This window comes from Platichthys flesus, chromosome 13 (assembly GCF_949316205.1).
Source record: "Platichthys flesus chromosome 13, fPlaFle2.1, whole genome shotgun sequence".
NCBI classification, from domain to species: domain Eukaryota; kingdom Metazoa; phylum Chordata; class Actinopteri; order Pleuronectiformes; family Pleuronectidae; genus Platichthys; species Platichthys flesus.
In genome coordinates this window covers 4,832,163-4,855,707 of record NC_084957.1, presented here as the reverse complement: position 1 = coordinate 4,855,707, position 23,545 = coordinate 4,832,163, and the positions used below count along the sequence as shown (strand labels likewise).

Genomic DNA, 23,545 nt, shown 5'->3' with positions numbered 1-23,545 from the left:
GAGGCAGCACAGGACCCTGCTGATAGCCGCGTGTTCCCTCTTCCTGCTTGTGCACATTTTCGGAAGTTGTAGGCATCGTGAGGCCCCTTCCTCCGTGTCGCACTTTCTTTGCCAAGAGGCGCACGTGCATTTCCTCAGCCACCCCCGCTCAGCATCTCTTTGAAGCTCTCTCTCTCACACTTCATATTGTTCATTATAGAAGACAAAAGGGGAGTGTGCACTATTTATGTCCCACATTAGGGCTAAAAAGGGTCTGGAGCAGCTAGTGGCGTGAATCACAGAGTGAGGGGTCTAAAGTCAGCACATCGTGCACTCATAACTCTGAGGAAATAAATAAAGTGGTATTACTATCAGTGGCGTTAAAGGTGACACTATCTGTGGCGTAAAAGGTGACACAAAGCACTTGCACTTTCAACAGGCTTGTGCTGCACTTTCACCAGAAGCGACTTAAATGAGATTCTCGTCAAGTCAGAATTAGTCTCATGAGGTATCCACTCAGATTGAATGATCACATTGTTCTTCCCAGATCTCCAGATGTGCCAGCCTCCACTGCTTACCTCTCCAAACCTAAAACAGACCAACAAACCAGATCATCTTCACTTCCACACGTAGCTTGTTGTGAACGGGGTGTTAAGCTCATAGGACCGGGCTTAGCCTCGTCTTTTGTCAGTGGTTGGCAAAGGTGCATTCAAAGCGGCGGTTATTGCTTAATATATGCCACACCGTGCAGGTCAGTCAAGGAATGCAATGCCCTTCCCCCTTCTCAGGGAGCAGCGGTGCTCCATTGTGAACCACAAGCGTGCTTGTATTCATTGAGGGCAAAGCGGGGAGCCCCCTAGTAAACCAGAGCCCGAATGACGGAGCAAAAATAATCTGGAGACTGAACAGCACCGGCCTCGTGGCTCCTTCAGGGAGAAGTCTCTTCTCTTGATGCTAACACGGAATGAATCAGTGTGTTTGCATGTGGACTCACTCCACAGGTATTCCTGACTTTTGGTCTGGATTGTGAGTAGCTGTAGTTGGTGTTTGTTCCGAATTCACTAACTTATGAGCTGCCAATGGGATAAACATCACTGGCTATCTTGTATAGTTTGCAAATGACATCATCATTCTAACCATGAACGAACCATGGTTGTTCTTCCTCGGCTTAATATTAAAGGTGGATCACAGTGCAGAAAAGTGCTATGGTGTCGTTTTCAGGACAGGATATTCTGTGGGGCCACATTTCAAACCGGAGAGGTACTGGATCTCCTGACAGATATACAATATATCGACCCAGTCTGTACCCAGATGGATGGGCTGAGATGAATTTAATGGTACTCAGAACAGCGCCTGTCTTTGCCAACACCCAGAAATCTCCTTTAGAAACCTCATTTAAATCCACCAAACCGGGACTTGTATTTGGATCTGCACCAAATTGCACACACTCATAGCTGTCAGTCCTTTACATGTCTCATGTTTTATCGAGATTCATAAATGATCGCTGGGAAAAAGAATAACATTCATAACATCTGCCCATTTTTCTGGATCCACACCAATATGTGATGGGTTCTTTCTTCGCCCATTTTCCATCCTTCCACCAACTTTTCATTGACATCCTTTACATAGTTTTGCTTAATCCTGCTGACAAAAACAACAAAGCAACTGACGGACGACAAACATCCTTGGATCATGTGTTTGTCTTTGTTTGACTCAAATTAAACCATTTCAAACTAGAATGGCACTCTGGAGAGCATGTACACATTTACACACACAGCATTAACCAGTCCCCTGAATGTGGCTGACACTTTTCCTTCGAGATCCATGAATTATTGCCCAGGAAAAAAAGGTAGAAATTAAGAAAGGCAAAATATAACTCTTATATGAATTTGTTTTGGCAATGACATAAGTTCTTTGGCTGATACATTTATTACTTTGTTAAGTAATCTTGCTTACAAACATACAAACGCACGGACAAGGACAGAAACATAACGTCCTTAGCACAGGGAAAAAAATAACCTGCAAAGCAAACAGATCTGGTATTATAGCGTTCAAGCTAGAACTGTTCTTTGTGTAAATGATGACGGATGACACACAATCTGGCTCAAAGCTGCTTGCTCAAGTTGCCTCTGATTACTCAACAGAGGAGATTTAAACCGTTCTTCTACTGTAATGTTGGTAATCTGGGCGTCAGAGTATACACAAACTCGAAAGCAGCATTTCATGATTCATCCAAATGAGTGGGGACATGGCCCTAAACTGTTTGTTACTGTTTTCATGCTCCCCATCTCTATAGAGCCCTGGTGTCTGTTGTGACACACAAAAAACTGCCTTCTGACTGACTAACATATTTTCCCTGCAGCTCCTCAGATATGACGTTGCAACATTTCCAAAGAGGTGAAAGGGCTTGGCTCAAGAGCTGCCCTGTTGTTTGCTTCAGAACCTGACCCACTATGAATCATCCCCTTGTGATGTTTGCTTTCCTGCCACAGACACACACTTACACACACACACATACACTTTTGTTTAAAGTGTAAGCCTGCAACTTGTTTTGTGCCTGAATGCTTATGCGAGCTCTACAGGGAGAGCGTTCCTTAACGTTTCCCTTCTGGCAGTTGTGGCAGTTTCTTTGTCAGCAGAAAGAGCTGAAATGCTTGAGAGCGTTATGAAGATGGAAAAAATCTGGCTGCAGCTCCAGATCTCTGTCTCTGAGAGTGACTGTTCTTCAAACTGGGACAGGACAAGTGTATTCATCACCACATTTCTCTCTGTTTTAATATGAGAGCGTATGAACCACACAGGCCCATGAACAATGAGCTACAATTAAATTAGGATGTTCGAGTTGGCAGAAATTCTTGTTGCACGCTGTTGCCGGTTTTAATCTTTTAACTTGCATTCTTCAGGCCGTCTCCCTGCCAACGCACAGGAAAAAGCACGAGGGTCCAAAGCATTTTATTGAATGGCATTAGCACAAGGTTGACCTGGCAACCGTCCAACATGACTTTAATAAAATGACCGGCTGTGTTTTTTAACTGTGGGACAGAGAAGGAATTTGTTTGTCTGTCCGTTGTGCCGTTATGTGCACCCCTCATTCCTATTTGCTATCCTTTACTCTTCTTTTCTACAACCGTCTACACCCATTTGATGGGGAACCTTATTTACTAAGACAGAATTAACGTCAAGGTAGCATATCTCCCTCCACCTGTACGTTTGAGGAGATATTCACAGGACAGAGAGCGATTAAGTTCAGCAGTAAAACTAGCCCGCACTGTTTGACTTTAAATCACAGTACAGCAAAAGTCTAGTGTGCTCGCCAGCAGGACTAATGCCTTCCATGTGTGTGTTGTTTAGGAGTCTGTGAATCCCAAATGGAGCCTAATAAGGTTCTGCCTCACAACAGGGTTACTCACTTCAACGCAACCCTGAAATACAATGGATACAGACGGGCCGCCGATGCCAGAGATGAATTTTGGGCCGCACGAGCTCAGGAGGGCCTATATCACTCCAGAGTAAAACCTATACAGTCTCATACATAGCAAAGCCATTTATCTCATATGGTTTTATATGTGAGCAAAATTCATATATAAAGCCACCAAAAGAGGCGGTATTGCCATACCCAAGAAACTCTGTAATTACAGTACTGTGGCCACAAATTGCTGTTCGGAATGAAAAAAAAAAAAATGTTTTGATCTGGATGTGTTTCCCAGATGCAATCAGTCCTCAGTGTATATTTAGTTATGGCTCATAGAGTCAAGCCAATATGATAGTTTTAAAGTTCAGATGTTTCTACATATTAAGATAGGGCTGTGGCTGCAGGAAACTTTGCTGACTCTGAATGGCTGGCCTCTGGTTTATTACCAATTCCTTGCCAGTTAACGTCTTTTTCCTCCTTGTTGCCGCCTATCATCCCGCCTCTGGGGCAGTCCGCGGGGGGGTTAGAGTGACTAGGCACCGGGTAAAAGGGGGTGGGCTGCCCTAAATTGCAAGGTCACCTTGCTTTTTTAGGGGGAGGGGGTGCTCTTAACAGTGAGGCTTCTTGTGAGTATCATGTGTCTATATGGTGTCCAGAGTCTTTCCGGTGCTGTAATAAAAATAAAAGAACGATCCCGTCTGTGGCACCGTCCTTGAGTCATATGATAGTGGACTAACGGCTACTTTTATTGTCCATGGGTGCAGATTGTTTTACACAGAAACCCGTGAACACCAGCACCCCTCGGTAGCATGGTTGGGTTACAGATGGAACAGCCTCCACGTGGGATACACAAAAGAAGCCTGCTTATAGGGAGGAGGGGTACAGGGTTACCATGGAAACAGACAGCCCTACCCCCGTAGCAGATGGTGGTGGTGGTGGTGGTGGTGAGGGTATCGGGGGAGTAGCAGTGGCGGGACCCAGAGATGATTATCTGTCTCAGGTTTATGTCCTGAAACAGCTTCTGTGTGTCTCGTTAACTAAACAGGTGGCTTCAGTCTGTGTTTAACTGCATGTTAACACAGCAGACAAGCTTTGACTGTGGGTTACATTAGGAAATATTAATACATATGAATGTATTCAATAGATACTATTCAGATCAGATCTGTAACACTGTGAGATTTGCATTTATCCATTATGTTTCATATAGTCAGAAAAATTCAACGGTTGCTGCAGACATTCCTCCTGCCCCTTCCGATCCTTGTGCTTTGTGACCATACTTTTTGAGATATGTCTGATCTACTGATCTTGTTTTGAGCAAAAAAACATTATTCAGTTAGTTAAGTTAAGCATTTCAGAAGTTTAAGCTAGTGCATAATATACAATTCCCTCTTTGTGTTCTCCAGGTGTCACAGTAGGGATGTCATGGCAGACTGTCTAGAAAAAAGCAACATGTCTGAACATACAGAAATGGCTTAATTGAACCTCAAAGGAATTTCACACGTCACTGTGTTGTTTGTTCAGAGACTGTATAAAAAGATGGATGACGTGTCTCCACTTCACTCCACCATCCAGAAATAAAGCCCAAAAATATTCCAGACATGAACTCTGTTATAATGTTGCTGAAGACCTCATATGGAGCCAGTATCAGTGCTGTAGTGATTTGCAAATGGAGCTATATTATCAAGGACACGTGAATACACGCACTCGACCAATCGCAAGTCATGATGATATCAAAAACATACTTAGAATCTGAATTATGGCAAAAAATAAGCACTTGAACCAACATCAGTGTGATAGGAACCACGACAGAATGAGACATTGTGACATCGACTACAGTTTTCCTCTACCAACAGTTGACTTTCCTTGTCTTTTCTCAATTTCTCTTTAAAATCTGCCTTTTTCCTGCCTTATCCTTTTCAAACTATCGAACACCAAATTTGAACGTGTTAGCCAAGGAGCCACTCTTCTGAAATAATCTGATGTCACTGCCATACTGCAGCACATACAGTATAGTCCAATATCTCTCTTAGTGAGTGGGTGGGTGCTTCGTAAACAGGGAATTGGCCCAGCCCTATCATCCTCTTTGTGCAAATTCTTAGGGAGCGACTGAATGGGTGTTCAGCGCTGTGTAGTCTACACAGTTAGATTGTTACAGTATTACGTCAATTCAAATTACAACAGAGTTTAGCACAAGTGAAAGAGCAGCGGTCGTTGATACCAGGAGCAAACATACTTATGGGTGATCTGAGCAAAGGGGCCCTTTGAAAAGACCCACTTCAGGGCACAGGAAGTGTGGTTATATAGGATGGCCTCTGTGCTCCGATTCCCCCCCAGTCTCTGCTGCCTACAACTCATCTCTGACCAGCACACTCCTCCCTACACTTGCAGAGTAAGCACCCATAAAACTTCTTTTAATATGTTTTTCACTTGGATTTTTGGTGCGTGGACAACAACCCTGCACTAAATCTACACACTTTTTAAAGTGAAAAATTTCAGCTTATTTGTGTGTACCTCCAAAAGAGGCAATGATGGGCAGTTGATGAAAAAATATGTCTATCATGCTCACAGGAAAGTTATCATATGAAGTCATTGAGAGATAACTTTATATTTCTTAACATCAGTGATAACTAAGTGTGTGGAAGTATCAACTCTCACAAACTCAGTTATCTCTGTGTTCACATGGACACTCTCCCTTTCGAGGCTCCTCGTGTAACACAACTCTCCAGCTGCCCACATCTGGTCTGGATGTTTTGTAACTCCCTGCTCGCTTAAACTCGCTTCCCTTTTGCAGTCACTGTCCAATTCTAGTGACCCCCAATCTTACGTCTTGTTGTCTATATTGTATCTTTAATACAGAACACGTCTTAAAAAACCTACAACTTATTAGCATTCGTTGACGGTCTAACATTCACACATTAGCTAAAGTATGAAATTAAGTCAGACTGTTAAACCCGTGTCTCTTTGTCATAAACACACTGCTCTGGTGATGTCAGCATGGTTGCTCCAAAGAGTCATAAATGCGTAAAAGACTTGGCAGCCATAACTGGCAAGAGTGAAGCTGGACAGAGAGGAATTATGGGGTGAGTAAAAGTGCTAAGATCACCATTGATTCAGCATGTACAGCACCCTCTCCTCTGGATGATGGGAAAATTAGATAATCTATCAAAGCGGCAGCGAGAGACCGAAGTGGAAAAATATGATTTGTGCGCGGGGAGTCCTGAGAATACAAATTAAAGCCAAACGTCACTATCAACTGCACAGTGGACATCTTTTAAATTGAAAAACTTCAGTTCCGTTGTGAATCTTGTTCACCAAGTCATCATCTGGCAAATTGGTCTTTTTAAGCATTTAGAGACATGGGTGAGGAGTGGTACGTCCCTACACTTGTGTGGGCAGTGTGGAAACGGCTCTTGTCCCGAACATGTGTTTATTCCATCTGGCCCTGCCCTCTCGTGTCTGAGTGGTGATGTCATGAAATGAGAGGGTTTCTTGGGTCTCACAGCACTGGGTCAAAGTTAGACTTTTGAAAGACTTGATGTTAATGTGTGAGCTGGACGGGGACACATCACACACTGTGTCCTCGTGGACAAAAGGATTATACTTTCAGAAATCCACGACTGCAAATGAGACATAGATTTACCACATTTTAAAAGAAAGATGACTTATTTAAATACAACATTTTCCATCCGTTAGGAAAGAGTGCTGACAAACGTCAGAGGATATGACTAGTGACTGACTCTACAACACATGTGGTCATTTGAATTCAAGGGCTGACCAGCTACCACAGACTGAACAAAGGAATACTAAATGGTCTGTTACTTTTCACAGTCATGTCTCACACTTCTGGAAGGGGCAGCTCCTCATGATCCCCTCTCTTTAACTTTATACCTGGGAATAAAGGGAGCAGGGTGTAAAGAGGTTCTCAGTCACATGTGGCCGACCAGACTTAACATCACCGCCATTCCGAATGAAAAACCAATACATATAACTTTATTAAAGATGGTGATAGTAGCAGTGTTAAACAAAGAGGATAAACAACTAATATTATAGTACCACTAAAAGTAAGGGCAAAAGAAAAGTATATAAGGAAACTTAAGTAATAGCTGAAAACAATCAAGTGAAAGACACTGTGTTTTTAATAAGTCTGTGCTGGCAAGCAGATGTTGAGCTGAGGTTATTTGTCACAATAAGAGTTATAAGAGTTGGCGGGTGAGATCCAGTTAAATGCTACTAATCGTTGGCTGGCTGTTGGTGAGCGAGCTATAAACAAAATCACTTAAAATGTAGGACCCTACCAGCCAGGACCTTGTGACGGGAAGCATTTGCAGCTTTCTTTACAGCTGCTTTATCCTGTGCTGCGTCCATTGTTTAGTGAAGTCAGAAAAGGTCTGACTTTGCTCTTTAAAACTTGCCTCATAGACATTTCGTTCTCCGACTGGAGGAAACTGCCCATAAACAGTCGGAAAGTGTAAGAGGGTCGACAGGCTCTGCAACTTTCTATGGCTAAATAAAGTCTCCCCTTTACCCTATTAGATGAAACGTTTGTGAACTTGTATCCATTTAGTTGTTCCAAGTGCATCCTGTCCACTGGTGCTCTGAACTTCAGGACATCCCATGGGCACAGGGCAGTGAAGAGAGCATGTCACTCTGGCCTCTCTATTGAGGAAACAACTCTTGCATCTTGACCTCGGCTTCAGAACATCAAGTGACCTATGTTTTTGCCGTTGTTGACATGACAGGAAACAGTACAAATCCGTCTTGCTTGTCTTTACAGCACTGCGGTGGGGAAGGGGGTCACAAGTGGTCACAGGAGACATACTCAGGACGCAGTTTAATGCCAGGTGTGAACACACATACTAAGCACTGGTCACTTGTGTACCTTTAAAATGCGGTTGGCTGCTCTAATGTTAAAATTTTGGTTATAAGACCTTTGAATTAAATGCGACAGGATTTTTAAAGTGGAGCATGTTTCAATGTCCAGGAGCAAAAACATGCCACAACAAAAAAAGCCTACATACTAATCATAGTGCACAAAAAACAACAGTGATACAGGGCAGGTACAGATTTTAATCTTATTAAATAATCGTTGAAGTTTGTATGTGAAGAATCCTTTCATAACCAGCACATAGATAATAAAATGAAAGATTGAGAAATCCCTTACCTCTGCTAAGCAGGTTATGTTTTAGTCTTTCACAGGATTACGCAAAAACTGCCAAACGGATTATGATGAAAGTTACTGGAAGGACTCGTTTCAGTTTTATCGTGGATCTGGATCAGATCCAGGAGTTTTTTTCCGGTTGCTTTTACATTGTGATGTGTTTTTCTGCACTTCCATTAGGAATAATTCATGAATATTGATGAATAAGGATAAATCATGTTTATAGGACTACTTTCTATGAATGTGTGCAGATCCAACTCAAATCTGGATCTAGTGAATTTAAATGTTGTCAGGTCTTGGTGGAGGAAGGCAAGTGAGTTTGAGTACCAGAGAATTGGAGATTAACGAATGACAAATGAAACCAATAAACATCAACTAAACTTTACTATACTTGTCTGTTTTTATTCAATCATTATGGTGTGTGGACTGTAACCTAACATAGAGCCAAGCACAAACCAACCTGGGATCGTATGTGTCTTCTAGATGCAACTTAAAGTCATATTATCATTTAAAAAAACAATTAACACACATTGTATGTAAAAACCAATATCTTTTAATTCTTAACAGCAAAATAATATATCAACAATACTTGTTTTTGTCTTGCTTGATTGAAAAAGTTTTAAAACAGGAAGAACTTAATTTAATGTTCTCTCTTATTTCCTGTATTGGCTTTTACCCAGTAGAATTATCTTGCCTTGACCCTAATGTTCAGAAACACGTTGTCTGCACTGTGAAGGTTTGATGGAGTTCTTGCAGGACAATTGGTTTTCTGTTATAGATTCACAAAGCCTCCCTCATCTCTCCTATCGAACATTGGGAAACAACCGATGTTCAGTGACGATGACCAATGGAATGTCCAGTTGACCAGTTGACAACCTTCTATCTGTACTGATGATGTGTGTCCCTCTGATATGTACGAGCGGAACTTCATGATTCTGATCTGTTCTCTTCTCTTCTGTCACATCACTCCGGGTTAGTTCCACTCTAAAACATGAAAGATGATCCTGCTGCCGCTGAGCCAGTTCCATGGGAGTTCACAGAGACAGGGCATCAAACCCAGTCACAGAGTTAGTCATCTGGTGGCACTAACCAACTGACACATTTTTCACTTGTGTTGTATAAAAAAGCAGGAATTGTTGTTTATAGATTTAAAGCAACAGCTGTGTCTTTTCTATAAGAATTTAAGCACAAAACAGTTGAAGGGTTTAAGTTTGTGGGACTTTTGGTCCCACAAACTTAAACCCTAACCCTAACCCTAACCCTCACTGGCTTTTGTGTCTTTAACCCTTAGTTAAGAGCACAAAAACCTCCTCTATCACTATTAAGTTGTAAACATTTAATCATTTTGACTGGGATTTTGCTGTCTCGAGTAAAACCAATGCAGAGGGGGACAATATACTGAGGTCACATGTGAAATCAACAGCCTCCTGTTGAACAGGTAGTCGTTCACACTCACTTGCACATCGGGTGCAAAGTTGTTGTTGAGTCATTAACTGCTGATGCAGAGGACAGGACATGTCTTCACTGCATGCATTCACTCAGTGCTCACAGAACCTGGATTGTGAATACAAACTATATTTGATGTGTAGAATCTCCTGCCTGTTCTGCTGCTTTCACTGTATATACTGGCCCTGTGTAAACAGTCACTGTAAATCCAGCTCATTCATAATGGCCGATGCAGAGTGTTATGCACATTCTTATTCTAAAAGGTCAATGTTTGTTTTTTATGAAGTAGGGCGGGGCTGAACGGGTTCCACTGGAGACAGAAAAGCAAAGTTTCCAGGTCACTGAATGAATGTAGGCCTTTGTTAGATGGGCCTTTTCATCATCCGTGTCCTCTGGCACATTGGACTGTTGCCTTATGGGACTTGCCAAACTCTATTATGTGAATGAATTATTCTCTTGAAGATGAGAAGAGCTTAGATGACTTTGATATTCTGTCTATAACAGAATCACCGTTCATTATAATTTACTTGACCACAGGAAGACAGAATATATTCAGCTCATTGAGAATACAAGCTTTTCTGGTGACCTGTCAGACTGATGTAGTTTGTGCACTCAGCACATTAACGTCCATACAAAGCCACAACTAGCACGAGCATCTTATGCTGTGTGATGCCTTTCGTGGTCCGTAGGGTGAATTACACATTTTCAAACTCGGCCTTCTCATCCTGAGTAGCTCACAGGCCAAAACCATTTCAAACACTGCCACTCCTGTTTTGATCAGCTCGGCTAGAATTGGGTGTTAGGTACAGCTGTTTTTCAGACACCTGACACTTCAGGTGTACCTCGCAGACAACTGCTGCAGTCAGGAGGAAACCCATTTCACCCCCGTTCACAGTGGAATACAAGGGAAGCAGTTATTTTAAATGAATGGTTAAATGCATTTGTGAAACTAGAATGAGAACTTACCTCCGCCAAGGCCCAAATGTCCCTTTAGAGTAAGGCAAGCTGCACCATATTTCACATGTCAATTCCCTAGATGTGCCTGATTTTGTCATCAAAATCCATTTGTGATTCCTTGAGAAAACTGTAACAATGTTAAAGTATCAGAGCAACCCCCTAATGCGGAGCTGCACCAAAATCTTAAAAGCTCTTTCTTGACTCGTTTAAAAAAAAAAACTCCTCTCCATGTTTTACCTCCTGACCACTTGTTAAGAGAGTAAGGCCTTACGCTTCATATGAAGTTCTCAACATCTTCATAGAGTTAGGAAAATGGAAAACTTAGTAAAGCAGTTCTTTGGTTATTGTCCAGTCTCCATTTTCACTGGTCGATTTGGGCTTGCACCCATCACCCTTGCTCTGTCGTCACCTTCAATGAGAATGGCAGTCCAAACCTTCGGGACTAAAGGGTAATTTTGTTTGAGAAACCCAGATACCCTTTCTCCGCCATTTAAACACACAGACTTCTTTCTCTTGCAGGCAAAAACACACACCACCAGTGTGTGGGTTGGCTAAATATTTCTATGGCTCCTTTCTGCTCTGTGAGAGAACAGACATGCTATTTTAAACTTGACTTGGATGCTTGAAAATATCCTAAATGGCACAGTGGTGGACGCTGATTATGGCTTGGTTTTGGAGCATACATGCTGTGGTTCAGCTTTTTGAATCATTCCCAGTGTCATATAAATCTTGACATCCTACCCAGAGCCTTGGGCTCCTGATGTGAGGACCAGTGGACACGCCCTCCACCGTATGAAAGAGTTTTTTTCCATCTCATGTCACCATAAATAAAGAAAAAACTGCTTGCCACTCCATACAATTTGTCCTTTTGTCCTGCCAAAACAAACATGAGTGTAGTGTGACTACAGAGCCCACGGGGGAAAGAGTAAACAGATACAGCAGCGTTAAGAAAAGATTACAAAAAACTTTGTTCAGCTTTCCAAGGTTATTGTAACTAACCTGCACATATAGGGTTCCCTCACTGTGAATCTCTTTAACCGCCCTGTATGTGGTCATTCAAGCTGATTCTCATAGTCATTATTACATATACTATATCAAAGAGACAAGCATCAGTAATACTAGTGCATCTACTGCAGCATAGATCATTCATCCTTTTGCAAAAAAGTTAGATCAGTCTTTTTTATAATATAACATCTAAAAAAACAACAAGAAAAAAACTGATTAATACACAGAAAAAGAGTTAAAATAAAAGTTCAGGGCCACCGTAATATGAAGCCCATGTTTTAGGAATTCAGTTTGATTGCATATAAAAGGACTGTGAGAGGTTTGAAGGGCTTTCAATGTGACAACTTGGGCCATAGCAAACTATACATTTCCATCTGACAATTTATCCCCAAAAAAGATCTGATCTGATCTAATTTAATACTCTCTATTCTTTTCAGATCAGCCTTTAGAACTAAACTAACCTTCTCCCTTTTATCTGAAGATATGGGCGAGTGCACCGTACCTCACTCTGTAAAGGTCCAGTAAACCAGCTCTGTAAACTGAAGAGGGGAGATTGTTACTGAGGGTGACCTACAACAGCCAAATAAAATATTTGCACTGCAATCTTAGGGCAGGCTGCGCGTCAGTGTGGCCATTTCTTTCTGTTTCTTGATTGATAAAAAAATGAGAGAAAGAAGGATATGACTTTTATTCAGAGGACATTAATGAAAGTGCTGAGTTTTAGTTTTTATAAGAACCCAGATATAATTTTGGGGTTAAAAAACACTCCTCCTTGTCCTTAAAATAGTCTGAGAAGAATGGTTTATGAACTATAAGAAACACTTTTAAAGACCTCTACTTAACTTCAGGGTCAGATGAAAATACATAAAGGAAGTGAGAGTAACAGGCTGGCATCGGGGAGGAAGTTTCTCTCTGATTCGTTGTATATTTCTCAACTTTACGGCTGATGACCTTCGTCTCAATGGTCACACAGCACAGGCTTTAGGGAGTCGCCAGTGTCACAATAATAAAGATCTTCTCTGACAAGCTCGGGGGTATTCAGGCTACCGTTTTTCTCATCCAGCTTAACCCTCCCAGTGAAATAGACAGGACCCTTCAGCGCTGTGTCCACAACCTAATCTCCAGCCATCAAGCCCACAAAAACTGAAACAAACACTGGATGCCGGGGAGATTAAAGGGTTGTATGGGTGGTCCCATTTCACACTGAGGCTTCTTGAGGGACAACAAAAAGACTTCTCTTTGTGTTTGATTCTAATTTGTGATGTGATGTTTTAATTATTGATTTGTTTGTGAGATTTAAAGGAGGAAGCGTCCAATTAGACCATGAATGGAAGCTAGAAGAAAAGAGTGTTTGGCTTGAAAAGTACCAGTTTAGCACAGGCTATGACAGCACCTGCCCCCCGCTTGTCAACCCAGCAAAACTGTAATTTGGTCACAACATGCTATTTTGAAATTATAGCTTTTGATCTCATATAGTTCTGCTCCCAGTTTCTACTGATGGTTAGAAGTTATTTAGAAGTTGAAGTGGCCAAAATCTGTGCTCTCAGCTGCATCTATCTATCTATCTATCTATCTATCTGTCGGTCGGTCGGTCGGTCGGTCGGTCGGTCGGTCGGTCGGTCGGTCGGTCGGTCGGTCGGTCGGTCTGTCTATCTATCTATCTATCTATCTATCTATCTATCTATCTATCTATCTGTGGTACAACATGTCTCCATCGCCCTCAGACCCTGGAGTTTATGACTTACTTTGCTTTCCTACAGAAACAACCAAGACTGAGTAGTTTGCCCGGGTGGCTGTGCTCTTCACATACTGCATTGTGTTGGTTAATTGGAGCACATGGAATGACTGAGGGACGAGGAATGTCCGTGTGCTGATTAGAGCAGCTTGTGGTGGGACAGATCGGGAAAGACAGCAGTCTTTAAAAGGACGTGGCCGAGTTATATTGGGAAACGTTTGCTTTTAGATGGGTGCTGAGAGCAGGTAGATGGGAGCCTTTGTGGTGTGATGTCAGCGGAGCAGTTTAACGTCTGTGGTGGGAGGTGCTGACATTCCTGCTCCCCTGTTTGTGTCCATCCTACACACTCTGTTAATGAAGATACAAATCCATGATCAATGGTTGCAAACTGGGAAAAAATAAATCTCTAAAACACAAATACAAGTTCCAGTCAGATTCCATTCTTGTACTCTCTTTGTTTCTACGTTTGATTGTTGCTTTAAGAATTGATTTATCTTTTTTCTTATTCATTTCAGGAGGAAAAACATTCCAAGAAGTAGGATTCTTTTTACTTTTGGAAATTGAATATAAATCTGGATATAAATATTTTTGGACTTGTTCTTGATGAATTTATGACCTATGAAGAAGGGGCTAAATTATTTGCAGATGCAGCTGGGAAAGCATCAGGGTCTGTCTTTAATAAGTTTAAAATATGTAAAGGGTATTTTACTTACTCACAAATATAGGATGCTCGGGTCTATCCTCTTTTGAATTATGCTTCAGTGAGAGGGCGATTTAAAGAATGTAAAACAGCAGGCTCCATACAGAGCAGAGTTGCACGCTGTTTTTAGGTTTCGATACGTTTGCTTCTATATTGGCTGTTCATGTTGGATTCCTGGATCAGGAAGACAAAAATGTGAGACAATAAGACTTTGGAGTCGTCGGGGTCAGAAGAAAAATTTTCTTCGACCACATCACTCAAACTCTTCATGGTCTAGAGATCTGACTGACCATATAATGCACATATAGAAATAATTGATCAGGAAGCCTGAACCCAATTAGAAGAAAGTTACTTGAAAGAGAAATGGATAAAAGAAACGGAAAGGAGTGAAAAGTGAACTTCATGTTGAGGCGATCACGACAGCGAATCTGTGTCATTGCTTTTTTTTAAGGGATTTGTTGTCCAATCAAAGGTCATCTCTCAACACAGATACCAAGAGTGCTGCTGCCTCCTATTGGATAAATAAAACGGATAAAACGTGGTGGATAGTTTGGACCTTACAAACGCTTGTGCAAAACCTATAGAGATTTATACATTTCATTGGAATAGAAGGCAATTAATGTTACTTGTGAGACAAGTCAAACGTTTTTTTTTTTACAATACAAACAGAAAAGAGATAACAAAAAACAATACGTAAATTTCATGCAATAAAAAAGCTTGGTCCTAACATCTCAATCAAAATGTCTTATTATCCCTCTGGATATCTCCCCCCCACAAACACACTCATTATCTCCAGTGCTTGCAGCCTCTGTCCCTTTTCTCTGGTCTCACCTCAGCTGCCAGGCTTCTAACCGGAACTAACAGATCCGATCATATCACCCTACACTGAGATTTAACTGATGACATGCAAGGCTCTACATGGCCTCTGTCCAAGCTGTAGCTCTGACCTGTTGGTACCATATGCCCCAACATGCACCTTCTGATCCTCAGGCAGGTGTTTGGTCTGTTCCAGCGGAGGGCTTTTCCAACCAGGGCCCTGGGGCTCTGGAATGACCTGACTCAGAAGGTCAGGTCAGCGGTGATATCTTTTAAGTCCCCCTCTCAAGACATACTTTTACTGTGGGTGTGCAATCGCTCATCTCACCCCCCCGCCCCAGAAAATAGCAATTCCATATCATTAGACATTCTGTGGAGTCATGATCCACCAAACCGTTCAAATCACTGTCACTCTGTTAATGGCTGAGCCCCCCCCCCTACATCTCTGACCTGCTCCCTAAAAAGATACCTAACAGGTGTCTTAGGTCATCAAGCAAAGGTCTCCTTACTATATCCAGAAAATAATTATAATTCAGCGTATAGTGCCCTCACTCATTATGGTCTTTCTCTGCCGTTTGAGCTAATTTCTGCAGCAACTGTTTCCTCTTTTAATTCCAGACTAAAAGATCTTAAATTTCTTTATAGTAGCTGTTAATTATCCCCTTTTACATCACTATTATTTTAAATCTTTATTGTTATACCTGTACTTTTTCTAATGCCTGCTCATTTAATTATATTTCCATCATTATCTTTCAGGTCAAACCCTGTGTTAACTTGCACATGACAGGTAAATCTTGAAAATCTAAATAAGTGGTTTCTGATCCAGACCTGTTTCAGACCCGGTCTAGATCTTGATCCAGACCTGGTTCAGATCTGGTTCAGACCTGTTCAGACCTGATCCAGACCTGTTGAGGTCTGGTCAAGACCTTGATCCAGACATGTTTCAGAAATTGTTCAGACCTAGTCCAGACCTGGTCCAGACCTGGTCCAGACCTTGATCCAAGCCAAACGAGAAAACAAACTGCACTCCCCCCTGGTGGGCGTGGCTCCGTCTGCACGTAGGCGGATTTTCCCGTCGCTATGGAAACGACGTAGCCACAGCTCGTCTGTTGACTCTGTGCGTTCTCTGAGCTAACAGTGGCTAACGCTAGCTCTGAGTGAATTGAGCGGAAGTCGTACTCTCCTCCTCCGTCGAGCACAGACCCCGAGGAAACCTGCTTCAGCACCGTCCAGGTAATCCCGCCGCAACGTGGCGCAGGATATCCCGGGTTAAACCTGGCTATTATTTCCTCTGTTAGCAGAGAGGCTAACGTTAGCGGCGAGAGCTACTGGGAAGCTACCTAGCGTGTTGCCTGACGTATGTGGCAAAGCTCCCGTTCTTTTCAGAATAAAATGTCTGTTTTGTCGCTGAAGTGCAATAAGGGCCTACGCCTTGAAACACTGTTAAAACTTGAAATTATAGATACACGTAATTTGCCACACGACCCCGGTTAGATCTGTAAGGTATTCATTTATACTGTTAACTATTTGTGACATTAGACACATTTCTGATTTGCTAAAACAAACGGATTTCTATTCATCCAGTAACACTGTGAAGGTTGTTTGTCACAATAAACATTAAAACATTCCCTGCTCTTACTTTGAAAGAGAGCCCCTGATAACTATGTGTGACTGTTTTTGTCAGCTGCGATTTGTTAGAATAAACAATTTTTGTTATTAAGTAACATCTACAGTACACGTTGACAATGTCCCAGCTTTTTAATTGAGCCTGAATTCCTGTTTAATATTTAGGGACATTAGTTCACTTCAAAGTTTGTATTCAGCTCTTAAAGTGTTTAGTTTAAACATTCAGTGCTTTTACTTAGTTAATTCATGTAAAATTCTTGTGACATAATGTTACCGTGTGATGCACATAGATAAACAATCTGCTTTCATTCAGTAAGACCAAGGTGGTTGTTATTAACACAATTAAGTATTTGGTTCAAACAAGCCCAGCTTTTACTTTGAAAGTGAATCCCTGACACCAGAAGTTGTAATGTAGGAAACAGCGCCACCTTGCTGACTTGTTGTCTTTAGCCACGTTTCTACATCCAGTGAAGTAAATGAGGATGTTTTAACGTCACCCCGCGTCGGGACTCCTGTCGGGCAACAGCGTGAACCTGTGGAAACACATTGTGTACTCGCTTTTCTCTGTTATGCACCATGGCCTCATGAGCCTGGTTGTTCACTGGTGCGGTTTGTGTCCCAGCTCGAGTCCCAGAAGAGTCTTATGAGGTCAGGATGTCCAGTGATCTCGCTGGTGTGTGGGAGGTGGCGCTGAGCGACGGGGTCCACAGGATAGAGTTCGAACATGGCACGACCACCGGGAAGAGGGTCATCTACGTTGATGGACAGGTATGAGCCGTGATCTTAAAGTGGGACCAGACCAGGAGGACCTGACCCGCTCCATCATCATTCACAGTGTCCCTCCACAAAGTCTCTCAAGAAATATCAATATTTTACGCCACAAAACATTGCAGCATACATTACAGATAATTTGCTTAAAAGAAGATGACTCTCCATTAACATCAAGTTAAAATAATGGTGTGGACACTAGGGGAGTATCCCTATTTCTTAATGTAGGCTATAAGAATTTCATTTTAGTCTTAGATTAAGTGTTCCCATGTCTCAATAACATTTCTGTCATATTTCTCTTGTTTATGAATTGCTGATTCTTACACTGTGCCTCACGCGCAGGAACTCCTGAGACGGGACTGGATGTTCAAGCTGGTGGGCAAGGAGACGTTCAGCGTGGGAAAAGCAGACACCAAAGCCACCATCAACATCGACGCTGTGAGCGGGTTCGCCTACGAGTACACCCTGGAGATCAACGGCAAGAGCTTGAAGAAGTACATGGAGAACAGGTCAAAGGTCACCAGCACCTGGGTGCTCAACCTGGATGGCACTGACTGCAGGGTGGTCCTGGGTGAGTGTTGGGTCATTATTCCCCTGCTGTCCTCTTCACCTTATTATTATGATGTCTGTTGTTTTCATAAAGGCAAGACACATGTCCTGTACTGAGCAGTAATGATCTAAATAACTTTATTTAAAGGGGACTTTTCAACCCAAAATATAAACTGCTGCACATCAAGCAAACATAAGGTTTTAATATAGAAGGAAGTACATTAATAATAATGGTGGTAATAATAATAGATATCAAAGTTCAAATTAGCCTGGCAAGTAAATTCAAGAATATGCCTTAAAAAAAAAAGGTATGTTTTTGGCCGAGACTTAAAAGAAGACACCGTCACAGTCAGCCTTATTTCCTCAGGACCTGACGGCAAAATTTTTGTCCTATAGTTTTCAGCCTAGATTCAGGAAGTGACAGCAGACGTAAACAGTGATTTAGAAGATCAGAGATATCGCCTGGGCCATATCCAAAAAAATCAATACTAATGCAAACAGGGAAACAGACACAACAAGTGTGCTGGGATCACATCTCTTAGTTGTAGTTAAAAGCAGTGCAGCTGAGTTTTGTACAGACTGCAATTGTTCACGGTTCTTTGATTCAGACCAGTGCCAAAAGCCATGTGGTGTGAAAGTAAATCCATTTTAAAATGTCATTAATCTCTTGGTTTATTGTTTTATTCCCGTAATCAATCAGAATAGACATTGGATTCTTATTTAGCATTGTTTGATCTCAGCCCCTTCTGGACTACCTACTAATATGATGACTGAGCCATGATAAGCTCTTTAACCGTTTAGGCCCCACGCCATCTTCAGCCACCTCTGTCATCTGGGCAGGTTAATCCTGCTTATAATTACACTGCTGACTGTTGAACAGGAGGCAAACCTGCTGAAGCGTTGCACAACACGACAGTCAGTAGTTAGTAATGATCTATAAATCTAACAATCTGCCACCATATAGAAGATATGAAGGTGTGTCTGTCAATTGCTGGCTCACCCATGAAGCTTCCATGTACAGCTGGTCAGAGTTACAAACTTGTAAGAGGTAAATTGTCAAAATATAATCTTTATTGTCTTAACTAACTGTGTGCTACAAAGAAAGTATGCAGATAAAATTCCTCACACACAATCACAGAGTTTTCACAAAGAACCATCCTTGAATAAAAAGTGTGTAAGTAAATTTTTTTCAATACAAATTTGAAGAAATAAATCCAGCCACATAACTTTGTGAGAGATTAATTTAATTGTATCAACTCGGGCAAATTCACAACACGATCATTAGAATCTATTTATGCTCCTTTGTATGGGCTCATATTAGGGTCACTCACGCACACACACACACACACACTCACACACACACACAATAATATAACTCATTACACAAGGTGCAGTCACATCTTGTACTTTTGTTGTCCCACAGTTTGATGTTTCATTGATTTTCTTTTCTTTTAGAGAAAGACACTATGGACGTTTGGTGCAATGGACAAAATATTGAAACTGCAGTAAGTAAAACACCGGTTAGAAGGTACATATGTTGTTTTCTTTTTTAAAGGGACATACAAGAAGCCATCAGATAAATCGAAAGTCGTCATCTGTAAATTCATATCTCCATATGATGGTTGGCCCCATAACTCATAATATAATCCATACTCCTTGTAACTGATATAACTGTTCATCCTCTATGAGCAGAACCTCTCAGTGCTTCTGCAGCTTTCCGTTTCTAAAGCAGCTCAGGAGCCGATGGCATGGAACTGACCAACCTGCTTCTCCTTGTCCCCGTGTCTGATTGCTGCCTGCAGGGCGAGTTCGTGGACGACGGCACGGAGACGCATTTCTCACTCGGGGACCACAACTGCTGTGTGAAGGCCGTGAGCAGCGGCAAGAGAAGAGACGGGATCATTCACACACTGCTCGTGGACGGCACAGAGATAGCGGAGTGCACTGAGTGACAGTGTGTGCGTCTACGTCAGGGGGCCGGTTTGTATGTGTGACAATGGGGGGGGCATGAGGATTGTCACTTAAAGCTGTTGGAGTCGGGGACCAGCGGACGTAGGGCTGTGCTCTTATGTTTTGATGACCGTGATGTGGAGGGTATATTAGCCATATTGGTAGGATGTTAATAATGTGGTGACACACAGGGCAATGTGTGGGCAGATTTAGAAGATGCAGCCATTTCAATCACAAATGGATTTACTGTCTCAGAAAGGTAACCTCACACAGAAAAACATTTTTGAGAAGTAATCTGGTACTTTATTTTCATATCAATGCTATCAATTTAGTAATATTATCAGTAGTGGAAGCCAGACGTGCCATATTTATCTCACTGAAGTTCACCTCTGGTCGTTTACAGATGTACTGTTCCAGTTCTCATTTTGTAGGAAACACACACAAACACCGAATAACCTGAGCCGGTGAACCCCACACTCCACCGGGGGCCTGTACTACGAAGCAGGATTTGCAAGATAATTGAGATTTCAGAACTACAAAGCTGGTTCGTTTTTCTTAACAGGGTATATCACCATGATAACATATGCGGAGCCACTCGAATACTCCGGAGCTGTCACGTTCAAGATAAGAGATAAAAACCTGAAAGTACTTGCCAATCAGATCCCTGGAAATCTAGAATAACAGCCCTGAGGTTGAGGCCAAAAACATGTTTCATGAGGCCACCGAGGCCTCGACCTTTGGCCACAAAATTAAAATCTGTTAATCCGTGAGTCGAAGTGAACATGTGTAACAAATTTGAAAGAATCCCCTTGAGGTGTTCCTGAGATATTACATTCACGAGGCAAAATGTGCTGCGTGAGGAGTGAGTTGTTCCAGATGTAATGCAAGTCCCACGGCCAGTCCTCATCACATTCACAGCGACGTGACTTTGAGCCGTGACCTCCAGGCACCAAAATGTAATTCGTTAATTTTTGAGTCCAAGTGAATGTTTGTGCCAAATTTGCCGACATTCCCTTGAGGCTTTCTTGAGATATCACAATCGTAGGAATAGCACGCACTGACAGACAGACAACCCAAAAGCATTGTGCCCCTGGCCGCCGGCATGGGAGCGTAGCCATCGCTCTGCAGTGTCCTGACTGGGTCCGTACACTTCTTAAGAGATGACTGAAAAGGTTTTTCTGGTCCAGACTTTCCATGTGTGTGGTTTTAAAACAGAGCTGCTAACAAACAAAGACCTTATCACAATATATGATAATCAGGCTTAACTGAGACCGTTGATAACCAGCGTCATAGTGCAGGATGTCAGGATGATGTTAGCTTAAATTAAGCTGGATAACAAAAAGGGTTAGGGTTAGGGTTATCCTGGGTATTTTGACCTCACCTCGTACTACAGGCCCCTGTTGTCATTTTGTTGGAAACACTTGGAGACACAAACAATAAACCTCATCCTGCTCTCACTGTGCTTCATGCCGATTTTCTTGTATTTTTCATTAATGCACAGTAGGGTTAAGTGTCAGTGGACAAGAATATTTCTTGAATGTAGCGTCATTCCAGTGTGCACAGCCCAGGAGTGATATTTTGTTTCATTCTATGTTGAGCTGTTCAATGGTCTCTGTTGGTTTGGTTCAGCCATGTGATGTTTTGCAGTAGTGTGTAATTTAATGGCTGTATTAGTGTCAAAAGACAATCAGTCCGACGTTGTACATACTGCTTATAGAATTATAAGCAGTACGTTTGTAGAAATGTGTGGAATTCTGCGGACCAATCATTTGTCTCTTTGTTAATGTGAAGGCCAAATGTTGTGTTAGACAGAGGTTGAACTCAACCTTTAGGCTTCAAATTAAGGTTTGACCTTTTTACAGTGTATGTTAAATGTTTGTTTTATTATTTAAATTGCACTTAATATGTTGTGTACTTATATGTTCTGTCTACTTATACGTCAACACTGGGATCAGAGAGATACAGCATTACAATCCCGTCCAGGTCCTGTACATATGGCAGAATAGACAAAGTTGGCTTGGACACGTCACCTGCTCAAAGCTCCAGCAAAAGATAAATGTATCGTTCATTTATTTTGGCATCAAATCATTTCCAAAGTCAGAGGTGGACTTTCCGGCTCGACACTGATTTCTGTTACTGTATCATTCAGAGTAACAGATTTAATGTCATGTCTTTTATATGTCCTGTATTAAGGCTTTATGTTAGCGTCTGTTTTCCACTTTTATTTTCAGTCCCCCTACATGTTTGTAAAATGTAAATTGTGATTAACTTCATATCCGTACAGCTGAGTAGGTGTTTGGCCTTGATGAAATGACCCTTTAATAAAAATGTACATTATTGGTAAACTTTACTGGGCAGCGTTTGATTTCTGTTAAAACAAGCAGTGTGTTCCCTGATCTGTGAAGTGGTGATAACAGAACATCTAGACCAGTCATTCCCAAAGTGTGGGCCGCTGCCCCCTGCTGGGCCCTGAAGCCACTGCAGGTGGGCTGTGAGTCATCAGAAAATGCATAAATAGTAAGCAATAAATTACCACAAAACATGTATGGTTGCAAAAAATGTTTTTATCATCACATTTAATAAAATAAAGCCATGAGATTTAAATTCCCCGTTATTCTCATTTTATCTGACCTATAAAACAGGTTTTTGCCGATAAAAAAAATAATGTGGCTGTAATGCTGTTAATCCGCCACACGAGGGAGCCGAGAGCTGCAGTTCCCCTCCCCTGTGGGACAATGGCCATCTGCTGTCGTATAACGGTACTGCACCCTAGAAAAAAAACTAGAGTTGACCCTTCCTGCTTAGAGACCTGCAGCCAGAAGTCATACACCGTTACCTGGACATACAGTCACAATATTAAACAATGTTATATTTACCAGATGAACATCTAGCATCAAACTATTTGTATTTTAATATGGTACTTTTAGACCGTAAAAGGTGTGGGTCTCATCCATCAGTTAGGCACGTGTGTTTAACAAGAAAAGAATGGTCAAACAAATTTACCTTATGTGTGACTTTACTTTAATGATTTAAACTAATGCACCTCAAATGAATAAGGGGTTTAAGATTAAACATTGTTTTTATCATCACAGTTAATAAAAAAAAGCCATGAGATTTAAATTCCACGTTATTCTCATTTAATCTGACCTATAAAGCAGGTTTTTGCCTATAAAATTAATAATATCGATGTAATGCTGTTGGTCCACCACAAGAGGGAGCTCGAGAACTGCAGTTCCCCGCTCCTGTGGGACAAGGGCGCTCTCTGCTGTCGTATCATGGTACTGCATCCTAGAAAAAAAACTTCCATGAACAAAACCATGAGATTTAAACTCCACGTTATTCTCATTTTATCTGCCCTATAAAGCAGGTTTTTGCCTAAAAAATTAATAATATGGATGTGATGCTGTTGGTCCACCACAAGAGGGAGCCTGACACCTGCAGTTC

The 23,545-nt window shown here is 41.8% G+C and overlaps 1 protein-coding gene across 2 annotated transcripts; it reads left to right on the top strand.

Annotated features, from left to right (window-relative positions):
* The first annotated feature begins 16,304 nt into the window (after window positions 1-16,304).
* On the top strand, window positions 16,305-22,446 carry faima (Fas apoptotic inhibitory molecule a). Of its 2 annotated transcripts, XM_062403322.1 has the most exons (5): window positions 16,305-16,441; window positions 17,457-17,602; window positions 17,945-18,173; window positions 19,607-19,656; window positions 19,954-22,446. In XM_062403322.1, the coding sequence occupies exons 2-5, from the start codon at window positions 17,489-17,491 to the stop codon at window positions 20,101-20,103; spliced, it is 543 nt and encodes a 180-aa protein (XP_062259306.1). In that variant the 5' UTR covers window positions 16,305-16,441; window positions 17,457-17,488; the 3' UTR covers window positions 20,104-22,446. The 2 variants fall into 2 exon arrangements, with proteins under 2 accessions (XP_062259306.1, XP_062259305.1); XM_062403321.1 differs by lacking the exon at window positions 16,305-16,441 and having other exon boundaries at window positions 17,283-17,602.
* The last annotated feature ends 1,099 nt before the right edge of the window (window positions 22,447-23,545 follow it).

Excerpts from the sequence above, each read along its gene's own strand:
- faima (XM_062403322.1), top strand. The coding sequence starts at position 17,489 with ATGTCCAGTGATCTCGCTGGTGTGTGGGAGGTGGCGCTGAGCGACGGG. Across the intron at positions 17,603-17,944 it reads TCATCTACGTTGATGGACAG|GAACTCCTGAGACGGGACTG; the intron begins GTATGAGCCGTG and ends CCTCACGCGCAG. Across the intron at positions 18,174-19,606 it reads TGACTGCAGGGTGGTCCTGG|AGAAAGACACTATGGACGTT; the intron begins GTGAGTGTTGGG and ends CTTTTCTTTTAG.